The sequence below is a fragment of the Mustela lutreola genome, chromosome 2 (genome assembly GCF_030435805.1).
Source record: "Mustela lutreola isolate mMusLut2 chromosome 2, mMusLut2.pri, whole genome shotgun sequence".
NCBI classification, from domain to species: domain Eukaryota; kingdom Metazoa; phylum Chordata; class Mammalia; order Carnivora; family Mustelidae; genus Mustela; species Mustela lutreola.
The window spans coordinates 154,725,949-154,738,983 of NC_081291.1; the positions used below are offsets into that span (position 1 = coordinate 154,725,949).

At 38.6% G+C, this 13,035-nt stretch overlaps 1 protein-coding gene across 2 annotated transcripts in view; it reads left to right on the forward strand.

Annotated features, from left to right (window-relative positions):
- Positions 1 to 13,035, forward strand: part of SLC9A9 (solute carrier family 9 member A9) — a 695,514-nt gene that overhangs the window by 152,966 nt on the left and 529,513 nt on the right. For both annotated transcript variants that reach the window (XM_059163846.1, XM_059163845.1), the window contains one exon: positions 6,193 to 6,395. In XM_059163846.1, coding sequence (XP_059019829.1) covers positions 6,201 to 6,395 — 195 coding nt within the window. In that variant the 5' untranslated portion in view covers positions 6,193 to 6,200. The remainder of the gene's footprint in view (positions 1 to 6,192; positions 6,396 to 13,035) is intronic.

Sequence of the window (13,035 nt, forward strand, 5' to 3'; positions counted from 1 at the left end):
CCCAGCTTCTTTCCTTTTCTTCTCTTTGCTATTCCAAATGCTGATTAACATCAGGTGAGAGCTTAGGTGAGTGCAGAAGTTCCTGGTATCCTAATAATATCCAGGCCCAATAATATCCGAAGGAAGGAAGGAACTCATCACTACTCTCTCTCTCCCTTAGGATATCAAAGCTTTTCTAAGAAGCTCCCTAGCCAGCTTCCCTTCCCTTTTTATCAACTGGAATAGAGTCACATGCTGTTCTAGTACCAATGACCAGCAAGGGGAATGGGAACACTGTTAGAGCTGAAGAAGTCAACTTACCCTCAGTACACTGCTGTGTGAGGAGGGGTGATAGCTGAACAAATCAGGGCTTTGTTGGGAAAAGCAGGGGGATGAATGCTGGATTGGCAATCAACTGTGTCTCATACACTAATCAAGTTGATATATAATATATAGTTTAAGGATTTATCTTCTTGTTTTAGTAAGAGGCAATGCTTCGTTTATCTAGATTATTCTTGGAGGCCACTCCATGCATACAGAATGAAAGAACGACGAAACTCATTTCTTCTTCAGTCTTTACATATTAAATACATATGTTTGTTTTAGGCTTCTAAACTCTCTTTGATATCATGTAGCATTGAAATATATAACCATGGGCTAGTCAGATTAGATACATGTGTAGGGATGGTCTTATTGCATCGTATGACTCAAGGGGAGTACCACTCCTACAGAAAAATAATCTAAAGGGAGCCACATGCAATGTGGCAGTGCGTGTGATAGTGTATGAACCCAGTCATAGGTCTGAACATAGCCAGAGAGATTTTAACACTGTTTTTTCAAAACCATTCTGTGATCTGTTACATTATATATAAATATAGTCATTATATATAAAAGTAAATGCCCATCCATATTTCTCTAAGAAAAGCCCCTTTAGGGAGATGCTTCAGCATCATGTAGAATGACTGTCAGTAAGAAGCAGGCAGATTGGTGGTGAAACACAGGATTAATAGAAGAGACTTAGGAAATACTCATACCTTATACTTATTGGAAATCAGGATCACAGATTGGGAAGAGGAAAAGGCCTGGTAGTTTAAAATATTTTAATCTTTTAGGGTTAGGGCCATATTTTATTCATTTTTATAATTCTCCCATGTCTTAGAACAATGCCTCGTGTGTCTGTGGCATGAAAGCCAAATGAGGGAAGGAGGGAGGGGAGTTTTCTTATATTTTCAATGTGGAGCATGAAGTGAAAGCCAGTTCAGAAAGACAAGGGTCATATTCCTAAATGTTTCTCATTCTGAGTGCCCATGAGGCTCCTTCTTCCTTCTTCCCTCCTTTCTGTTCCTACAAACATCATCATGTCAGCTGCCTGCCGGGCATCTGCTATGGGCGGTTACACTGCAAGCTATGCAAGGACAGGAGCATCACAGCACTCGGTGTGATATTTCTTACATGTGACATTTTCAAATGTTGTTCACTGACCAACTACATGAGCTTGGAAGACCTTTTTCTTCTTGACTCCAAGAGAGTTTGTGGACTTAGAGAAAGTTGGGTTATAATTCTGCCTAAAGTGTAGCTTTTTGGAAGGAAACAGAGTTGAAGAATAACATGGAGTCTCTGCCCTAAACAGTTTCATTGTCTAGTGGGTGAGACAAAGCCAACGTCCACAAAGCAGTGTTGAACAATGTAAGGCTTTATAAAATTGGGCCAGAAAGGGTGTGGTTTAAACTGTGAGTGCTATAAAAACTCAACGATGAGGGAATTCATTGAGCACAGGCTGCATCAGAGCATGGGCCTCCATAGGTAGAACATGAGATGGAATTTGTAGGACTATGAGTCGTTTAGGAATGAGGTATATTGTCCAAGCTCCATCCTGGGGCTTGTGGGCTGTTAGGAAGAGGTCAGGGTTCACTCGAGAGCACATCTATGCTACTGCCCTCCTCGTTGCCCAAATGCCCAAACATGTAGGCAGAAGCAGGGCATACATCTGGACTAGAATTTGTGCTTGGAGAAGGTGATGCCACCAGCTAGCTAGGGGTCAGAGCCCAGGGAAGTGTCATGCTTGTGAGAATATAAACTAGAACCAGGCCTCTGCATGGTATTGCTTTGCTGGGAGAAGCTGCCTCTTTTCCTCCTGGGACGATAAGGCTGGGGCTCATGGCATACCGATGAGAGCAGTGGTTTGTATCCATAAGCTGTGGCAGCCAGTCTCTTCTTTCCTTCTGTGCACAGAGGTGCTTGGTGCTTTCTTTATCCTATACCTTTGTGGGGGTATACAAACAACCCTCTTCGATAGAATTTTTTTTTTCCTACTAGCAGTCCTACTTTATCTGTCACCTGTTTTCAAGCATATTGTGCTGGAGTGCATTTGACACTCCATATTCACTTCAACATATGGCTAAAGCACTGAGTGGACGTTTGGTTGTCAGAAGCATTGATAGACTCTATGGATGGGTGTCTGGCCTCAGACATTAAGGATCTTTCAGCCGCAGCTACTGCAGTGGGAGTGTGCAGATGGGCAAATGTGTCTGTTAACTGTGTGCACTGCACAGCTGCAGTTTCCCGAAGGGCCTTCACCTTATATCAAGATGTTGCTTCCTCTTGAGACTTGGGGTGAGGAGAAATCTGACTAGAGCCTTTTGTCACGTGTGTTAATTTGGGTCCTCTGAGAAACAAACTCAGGGAAGAGATTAGTTGTGTGAAAGATTTCTTGCGGGGACTTTTTTGAGGGAAAATGGGGAGAGAGCTTTTGGATGCTGGGACAGTTATATCTTGGTGCAGCTGCAGTGCCTACGGAGGGAGGAAGAAGGTGCAGAAAGGCTAGGTAAGAAAATGTTTAGGTGATGGCACAATTCTAAGAAAGGTTTAGCAAGGCTGATGGAGATCCTTAAGTCATGGTGACCCTTCAGAACAGCCCCACCTCCCTGCCGTGGTGCCCCTACTGAAGTCAGTCATTGCCTGGCCTCAGTGAATTTGGTCATGGACTCCTGAACACAGTAGCTGAGACCATCGATGAGCTGCAGTCCTTCAGAGTGGGAGATGTGTCTGAGAGATTCATCATTATGGCTCTTCCATCTGGTCACCTATGGTGAGAAGCAGCTTTCTCCATTTACTCCAGCATGTGTCTTGTTGAAAGCTGGGACCAGAGCTGGTACTAAGGAGCAGGCAGGCCCATTTAGGTTTTGAAGGCTTCTATGAATTTTTAACCACAGCGGCCCAGGGATGAGGCACTCATTATGACAAATAATTGAGTTCGAAAAACACAGCGGGCATTTCATATTTACTTGTTATTGTACTGAAAGCACATTGCAAAAATAAGTGGCTCACCTTCTGGGAATTCTGCGCAGTATTAATATAGGTTCTCTGCATTCAGGCCCCCTGCAGGTAGTGCCTTGTGCTTCCCTTATTTATATCCCACTTGAACAGGAAGCACAGGTCACAGAATCACTCATGGTACCTGCCCAATAGCTTAGAAAATGAATCTTTCCTAGACAAAGGGTGTTGGCAAAGTGATGTTCTTCACAGGCACCCTAAACCACTTGCAGTGTAGAACACGTGTTTCACCCTCTCTTTCCTGTCTGGTTTTATTGTAATCGTTTGATACGGCACATGAAAGTCTGCCCACTGTTCTATGGTGGATCAGACGCTCATGGGGGTTATGTGTCCATCACTTATTTTCTCTTGCCAACAAAGGTTAGGACACAGTATTTCGCACTATGATGGAGGACTAGGCCAAATACTGAAGCTAGAAGGAGGTAAAAATATTCTTGAAATAAAATACGTTTTTATTCTCACTCATCATTCTCTTTAGTTCTCCACATTATTGCCAAAGTGACAGCACTTACATAAAAATTTTATTGTTTTATTCTCCTACCTAAAATATTTCAGTAGTTATACATTACCACTGAGTTAAAAATAAAAACTTTTTAGCATGACCAAGGATCTTCTTTATGACTGGGCCTCTGCCTCTGGTCTGTGGTCTCTCTCTCTCTCTCATCTTTCTCTTCCTCCATTTATTCTCTCCTCACACCACTATAGACTCTATAAATCTACCATGTTTCTTCAGTCCTTTTGTATTTATACATAATCTCCAGTAGGTTATTATCCTGGTGTTGTTTAACACATTAACACTACAATTTCAGTGACAGCACAACAGAAGTTAACTTTTCACTCACATAATAGTCCAATGAGGTATTCCGGGTTGGCAGATGGCTTTCCCCCACCTGGTATCTCAGGGACCAAGGCTCCTTCAGTCTGGTGACTCTGTCTACTCATAGGGCCTTTGTTTCCTTCCCATCTATCTGATCGGGCAGGAGAAGAGGAAAACTCACCTACTTATTCAAAGCTATATTCCAGAAGTGACACATATCACATTTGCTTATATTCCATTGGTGAGAACCCAGCCAGACCCAAAACAGTCAGCAAACACAATCTCTGCCTGAGTGTCCACTTTCCTGCCAACTCTGCTACACATTGGTGAACAGAACTCAATGGAATCTTTTAGCTGTCTCTGCTGTTGTGTACTGCCATCCACATGTGCAGCCTGGACCCCAACTTTTTCCCTGATTCAGCTTATTTCGACAAATCTTATATGACCTTTTAAGATTCATCTAAAGCTTTGCATCATTCAAAGGGTTTTGGAGTGTTTTGTCTTTATACTCATATAACACAGAGGGCTTACCAGCTGTCATAGCACATGTCACATTGTATTATAATTGTTTGCTTAAGGGTTTGCATTTTACAAACTTGACCTCCTATAGAACTGGTGCTGCATTTTTAAGTCTAGAAATGTCTTGTGCGAAATATGCACCCTCAAATTATTAAGTAATTAATGAAAATTCATAATTTTATTACTCTATTATTTTATTAATTTATTTGTTAGTTAGAAAATACTAATAATAAAGTAATAAAAATAATTACTAATAAAATAAAGAAAGGCTGCTAAGTGATTGGATTCACAAGAGTGCTAAAACCTTAAACATTTGGTGTTTTAAAGAGGAGATTGTGGATTTATCCTAAAACACATACATCAGTCTAAATTTTAAATTGAGGAATGGATAGGCCTCTGAAGTTTCTTTGCTATTTAGTAACAAATCCAAAGTATTAGGGGAGTTTACAGTCACCAGATTACCATGAGCATCCTAACATGTACATATGTACACTTAAAAGTCAAGAACTGTTACTTGGGTTCAACTCTTCACTGAAAGGAATGTTGTCTCTTTAGAGTGCATTTGCTACAGGTAGACAGAAACTTGATTCAATGTTGTTTGAAAAAGAGGTGCCTGGGAGACTCAGTTGTTAAGCATCTGCCTTTGGGTCAGGTCATGATCTCAGGGTCCCCCACACTGGGCTCCCTGCTCATTGGGGAACCTGTTTCTCCCCATCCCACTCCCCCTGCTTGTGTTCCCTCTCTCGCTGTCTCTCTTTCTCTGTCAAATAAAGTCTTTTTTTTAAGCTGTTTAAAAAATTAAAGAATGTATTGTATCACATAACAAGAAGCCTAGAAGTAGGGTACCTCCAGAATAGGTTGCTCCAGTGGTTCAGTGAAGTCATCAGGACTTATGTTCTGTCTGTATCTTGGTCCCATATGTTGACCATACCCTGGGATGGGTCCCCTCAAGGTCATAGGATATCTGCCAGCGACAAAAAAAACAAAAAACAAAAAACAAAAAACAAACAAACAAGGTGTGTGTGTGTGGGGGGGGGGGGGGTTGGGAACAAATCACCTCTGTCATGTCCCAAAGGAAAAAATGAATAACACTTCTTTCCCAACCGTGGTATATAAGTGCCTCATTTAAGTTTGATGGCACTGTTTTAGATATGTGCTGATTTGTGGAGGAAAAACTCTCTGAGAAATTTGATCTTCTGGCTGATCAGATTACTTAGTATTTGTTAAAAAGCAAAGGTTTTCTTGAAGCATTTGGTTGGGTAGAAGAAGTGGGTAGCTTTTCTTTCGAAAATTTGTGACTCCATTGGAAAGGAAAAATAGGGGAATATGTGTTGGATATTTAAGCAATAGTGTCCACACCACAAATATCTTAATGTAATCTATTGAACTGGTATCTTTAGAAGAGTGAACAATTTTCTAAGGCAGGTAAGGACAAAAACTTATCTCCTACTACTTCTACAAGTTCAAAATCATATACTTAAAAGCATCTGATAGAACATTTTAGATTCAGCTCCTCCATTGTAATTGTTTATTCTTTATTCTAGGCCTCATAATGGGATTAATCTTACGATATGCTACAGCACCAACAGATATTGAAAGTGGAACTGTGTATGACTGTGGAAAACTGGCCTTCAGTCCATCAACTCTGCTGATTAATATCACTGACCAAGTTTATGAATACAAATACAAGAGAGAAATAAGCCAGCATAACATCAATCCTCACCAAGGCAATGCTATACTTGAAAAGGTAAGGATTCCATCTGGTCATATATTTTTATTTAAATAATTGAGACATCATATGCAACATATTAACACACATGAATGTGTCCTTTTTAAACACCACACTATTGGGCCAATTTAGTTGACTAAGGGGGTATACTTAATATAATTGTTTTGCAAATCACAGTACATTTAATAAAAAGATAATAATTCTTCTCTTTCATGATACTTGTTTCAAGTTTGTTTTGTGGTTGTTGTTGTTGTTGTTGTTTTGTTTTTTTAAAGAGAGAGAGAAAGGGTGGGGAGGCAAAGGAAGGGAGAGAGATAATCTTAAGTAGACTCCACACCCAGGACAGACTTGGGGCTCAATCTCAGATCCTGAGATCACGACCTGAGCCAAAATCAAGAGTCGGTCGCTTAAACCAACTGAGCCACCCAAGTGCCCCTACTTGTTTCAAGTTCGTACACATGTGTTCTAAATGTCATTGTATATATTGCCAGCTGGCTACTCAGATCAAATCTCCTTTAAATCAAAAGGAATATAGAGGGGAGTGAAAAAATCTGCACCTAAAAACCTTGATTTAGGATGACTGGCTTTTGGCTGCCAACACAAAACACTGGCCACTTGGCTGTTTATAAATACACTGACACACAGTAAATTTCAAGAGATCTTCACCCCACCAGTTTAGTTAGGAAATCTTAGGTAGGAAAAAGAAAAATTGTGAAGTGACACATCTGTTATTTTATTTTTTTAAAGATTTTGTTTATTCATTTGAAACAGAGAGAGAGAGCACAAACAGGGGGAGAAGCAGAGGGAGAAGGAGAAGCAGACCCCCTGCTGAGTTGGGAGCCTGACAAGGGGCTCACTCCTGGGACCTAGAGATCATGATCTGACCCAAAGCAGACTATTAGCCATCTGAGGCACCCAGGTGCCCCCATGACCCCTCTTTTAAAAATGGTTTTGCTTTTGTAAATTTGTGAGCTGTTTCAGTTATTGGAAGGTTTCCTTCTGCTCTCAGGACTCTGGGTCAGAAAACAGACAAGATTACCTTTTTCCTTTTTTTTTAAGATTTTATTTATTGATTTTAGGGAGAGAGAAGGGAGCAGAGCAAAGGGAGAGGGGGAGAGAATCTTTTTTATTTTTTTATTTTTTAAGATATTTATTTATTTATCAGAGAGAAAGAGAGAGAGAAGCCCAAACTGGAGCAGGAGGCAGAGGGAGAAGCAGGCTCCCTACCGAGCAAGAGTCAATCCCAGGTTTCTGGGATCATGACCTAAATCCAAAGCAGATGCTTAACTGATTGAGCCACCCAGGCATCCTGAGAGAGAAAGTCTTAGGCTGACTCCATGCTGAGCACAAGCCTGCTGTTCGGGGTAAGCGAGAGCTGGATCTCAGATCTGGACTTGAGCCAAAACCACGAGTCTATTGCTTAACTGACTGGGCCACCCTGGTGCCCTAAGATTACCTCTTATATTATGTTATGCGTTCTGGATCAGTCCTTGGAACAAGGAATAAGTGAATTTGTGTTTAACAATGCAAGTACATGCTAAGAACCAGGATCTTATGTGACTCATTCTGGACTATTTTGAGTCAGACCTGAGAGTTTCCTTGATAATAGGGAAGTTTGTTTTAGCACTTTCACTCATACAGATTTAGTTTTCTTTTAATATATAGTTATTTGTTTCCATTTTGAGAGTTTTGGGGTAAAAGAGGAGATACTTGGTCTGTCATTTTTCCTCATTCAAAGTAGATAATTTTTAATGGTTTTTTTTTTCATATTATCATCCACTAGCACATTTCTAGATTAACTTCCTTCTAGCACTTGATGAGGACTCAGGAAAGTCAAACTATAATATTAGCCTAAATAAGACTTAGAAAAGTGAATTTAAACATGCAAAAAACAAATTAAATAATGTATTTCTGAAATAAGTAGCAACTTCTAGATCTTCTGCTGTTTTGGATGATTTCTTCCACATGATTCTTTCTGTTCATATGGATAATGGAAAATTATCTATCTTAAAATAAATAATTTTTAAATGACTTTGTTGGCAGCATAGGATTTTAATTAAAATATACTTTTCAGGGGCACCTGTGTGGCTCAGTTGTTAAGTGGCTGCCTTTGGCTCAGGTCATGATCCCAGGGTCCTGGGATCGAGCCCATCATCTGGCTCTCTGCTCGATGGAAAGCCTGCTTCTCCCTCTCCTACTCCCCCTGTTGTGTTCCCTCTCTTGCTGTGTCTCTTTCTGTCAAATAAATAAAATCTCTGGAAAAACAAAACAAAACAGTTGACCCCCTAAGATGCTGATAATTATCCTTGTTACTATAGCAATTTTTTTTAGCGGGATTGCTGGTAACTGATCAGAAATTTTAATACTGTGTTATTAACATATGGATTCCTTTACCAGTAGCCAAACTCCAGGGTTTGCTTTTGAAAAACTAAGGTAAGAGTTAAGAGAAAATGTCCAAGTTGCTAGGGTCTTCTTGGTTTTTTCATTCAGTAGATTATGAGTTAAATACATAAAAAGTTTAATTGACGTTGACTGGCTAAAGTATTTTCTAGATTAATGTCTAAATCATGTGACTCATTTGTCATAATTAACGCTTGTCCCCCCAGGCATCCATGGTTGGCAATAGGCGACTTAGTACCCAGGGTAAATCCTTCCCTCATTGCTGGTGGAGAAAGAGGCATCCACTGGTATACTTAACCATATTAGATGAGTTTAAGTGGAAAGGATCTTGTTATAAGGGGCTAGAGTATATCTTAATTCACAATTTGTTTCTTATATGTTGATGTTGGTAGGAGGGTGCCTAGTTAGTCTGCGAAAATTAAAAAAAAAACAAACCATGATTTGCTTTCTTACTGGGAACTCTGCACTGCACTGCACTCAGCTGTTCATATCAATCAATTATTCAACCAATCTATGTCAGATGCAAAAGGATTCCAAAAAAGCATTTGTTCATTAGATGGCTTATAAGGAGGTAATACTGTGAAATAGGAAAAAAAAAACTCAGGACCAGCTAGATCTTTTTTATATCCTTAGTAAGTTCCTTGAACTCCAGCTTTCTTATTTATAAAGTGGAGGGATTAGAACTATTTTGTGGAGTTGTTTTAATATTTAAATGAGGTGGTGTATCTAATGAATCTCCCACAAAACCCTTTACATTGCGCTGCTATTACTGTTTCTTCTATTACTACCACTGCCACTACCACCACCACTGGTGCCATCACCACTGCACTACCTCTTAACACTAATGGTATCACTGCTGCTACAAGATAATGTTTAAGTGCTTAATAACTGCCAGGAATTAAGGAAATGTGTGGAGGTTTTTCCCCATTCATTTAATATTTGTTTGGGAGAAAAAAATCAATATATAATTTATACCTATATATAATTAAGTTCTAAATTATGTCACATAGATTGTGAGGACTATAAAATACCATATGCCAAGCTTGTTTCAGTCATGCTCAATACATAGGGAAGTATAGAAAAGAATAAAATATTTTCACTTAAAAATTTATGAAAACAATATTTTCCTATACATTATGAACAACTGATGGTCTCAAAACAACCTTCTGGGAAAATAAAACTAGATTATATTGCCTTGTATTTATCTAGTTAATGCTTCCAATATCATCAGTTGTTCTGTGTACCCAAGACATGTGTAACTAGTTTTAGCTGAATGGGGCCTATATTCTGTTTCATGATGGCTTTCCATTAATTTGTTATGTAATATCTAGGAACACCAAAATATCTGCTAAGTATTTCTGAATTTTATATTAATAGGAAGTTTAAAACTTGCTTTTGAAAAGCAGGTGATATAAGAACTTTCTTCATCACTCATTCATTCATTCTTTCAACACAAATGAATTGAGTGAGTTCTATCAGCTTCATTTCTGAAGTAATTGTTTCAAGGACTTTAATAATGAATCAGGGGAAAACACAACAAATAAATAAAAGAGTAAATATACCACAAAGCTGTTATTAAGGGAGGGGGCCAAGTCCTTGGGCACTCAGGAAGGTCAATATTATTTATTATTAGGGTGATAGGAAAGATTTCAAAGAAAGAGAGTTGGTTGACTCTGGCAGTGGTGATAGTGCATATAATGTGTGGAGGTGGGAGAGTCATTACAAACAAAGGCAAAAACATGATATGGAAGTGGAAAAAAGGCGTAGAGATTATTCCAAGAAAGAAAAACAATTCCAGTTAGCTGAAGTATGGAAGACCAGTGAAACAGAGGGCTAGAAATAAGGGGAGAGCTTGATTACAGAAACGATTAAATGCCAGGTTGAATAATGCACTCTCTATTTGACAGGGATAGTTGCTACACAGCCTGCTGTGTAGAGGGTAGGGAGTGAAAGCAAGCAGACAATTGAGGCCTAAGCTTGGATGGTAACCAAGGGGCACATGGGAGAGAAACAAGGAAGGAAGATATTGTACAATTTGGTTCTAGTGAGCTTGAGAAGGGAGAATGGCTTACTCTGCTACCAGATCTTATTGGTTCATAGAGGTGGTAGGACAAAAATGGAGAAGTTGGAAGTTAGGGAAAGGAGCTGGTTAAGGTAAAATCATAATTAGTTTAAAATTGATGAATGAATAAATCAATCTAGTCTCATTACTAATTTATCTATTAATGATTTAACACATTATGTTTTTACAATATTCAGTTGGAGGATTCAGTAGGCCATTTGACTGGAAAGGTCTTGCAGATCTAGTCTACTTCCAAAGAGTTGTCAGCACAGTTAAATTTATACTTCCTATGATTCATAAATCAGTTGACTGTAATGTGAAAAGTCAAAGGAAACTGCCCAGTGAAAATTTTGCCAAGTCTTCACTTCCTGCATGAGAAGTGACGCTATCATTTGGTCAGGGAAGTTATTTTGGCCTAAGTTACTCTGCTGAATAATCAGTCTTGTTTGTTGTTAAAATAAAGAGAATTGCTAGGCTGCAAATAGGTCACATTGAAGCTACTATCAATTGCGTTGGTAATACTTTATATTTTAGAGATATTTTAAGGACACCTTGAAAGAAACAGCTAATCATGTGGTTTTAATAAATAATTTTGTATTTGCAGGCCTAAAACCTCGGCATCTTAATTTATTCTCACTTTCCAACTTTTTCTAATGTATTTAGACTTTTGTGATTTAGAGTCTTAATTCTCATATATTTTTTGTGAACTATTTTTGTTTTTTCCAATCTTTCCCTTTGCTTCATTATTCTGGTTTGAGAGGCTAGAGGACAAAGCTCTTCTGGTAACAGGAACAGCTTGACCGAAGTCACTGGACCATGAGATAAATATGTCCAGTTAATGGTAGGACACTTTTAGGAAGAATAAGAAAAGACAGGAAAGAAACCTCCTCTAAAATTGTTCTGAGCACACTCAGAGAAGCAAGCATCACAAGATCAGCCCTTGGGGTTTGGAGAAACATTTGCAGAATATTACCAATTATTCTTCCATTCTATAGAGAAAAGAGATTCATGACCTATGTTTCTCTTTTGTGACAAGTCTTCGATCATACAACATGAACCTGGGGGATCTAAAACTTGGCAGTGAATGGGATAGGCTCTTTGAATAGACTTAGCTACCTTCATCCTAAACCTTACCATTGTTACTAAAGAAACATAAATTTTTTTCCATCTCAGGTGTCTTATTTCCATATTTATCCAATTTTTTTTTTCAAAAAGTTGGCCTGAAAAATGATTTCAAAAATGTCTCAAGACTCCAAGTATTGCATTTGGGCTGTTTTTGCCTTCCCCCCTCCCCCTGTGAAAGTATTCTTATTTATTTAATTTTTATTTTTTCTCATTTTATTGAGATATAATCAACATATGAGATTGTATAAGTTTAAGGTATACAACATAGTGATTTGATATATGTAGGTATTATGAAATGATTACCACAATAAATTTAGTTACCATCCATTATCTCACATACTTATATTTTTTTCTTGTGATAAAAACTTTTAGCAACTTTCACATATATAATACGATATTATTAATTATAGTCACCATGCTGTACGTTACATCCCCAGGACTGACTTATCTTACAGCCGCCAGTTTGTGCCTTGTGACCACCTTCATCCATTTCCCCCAACCTTCACCTCTCACCTCTGGCAACCACCAATCTGTTCTCTGTTTCTGAGTTCACTTTTTTAGATTTGGCGTAAGTGATATCTTATAGTATTTGTCTTTTTTTACCTTTTTCACTTAGCATAGTGTCCTCAAAGCCAATCCATGTTGTCACAAATGGCAGGATTTCCTTCTTTTTTTATGGCTGAATATTAAGTGTGTATGTGTATGTGTGTGTGTGTGTACACACCACATTTCTTTACCCATGCATTCATTGATGGACACTTAGTTTGTTTTCATATATTGGCTTTGATAAGTAACATAAATAATTGTAAATAGTAATATTGTAAATAATGCTGCAATGAATGTGAAAGGGCAGATATCTTGTGGAGATGTTAATTTCGGTTCCTTTGGCTATATACCCAGAAGTAGGAATATTGGATCATATGGTAATTCTAATTTTAATTTTTTGAGGAACCCCTACACTATTGTTCACAGTGGCTGCACAAGTTTACATTCCTACCAACAGTGCACGAGGATTGCTTTTTCTTCACATCCTTGTCAACACTTACTATCTTGGGTTTTTTTGAGAATAGT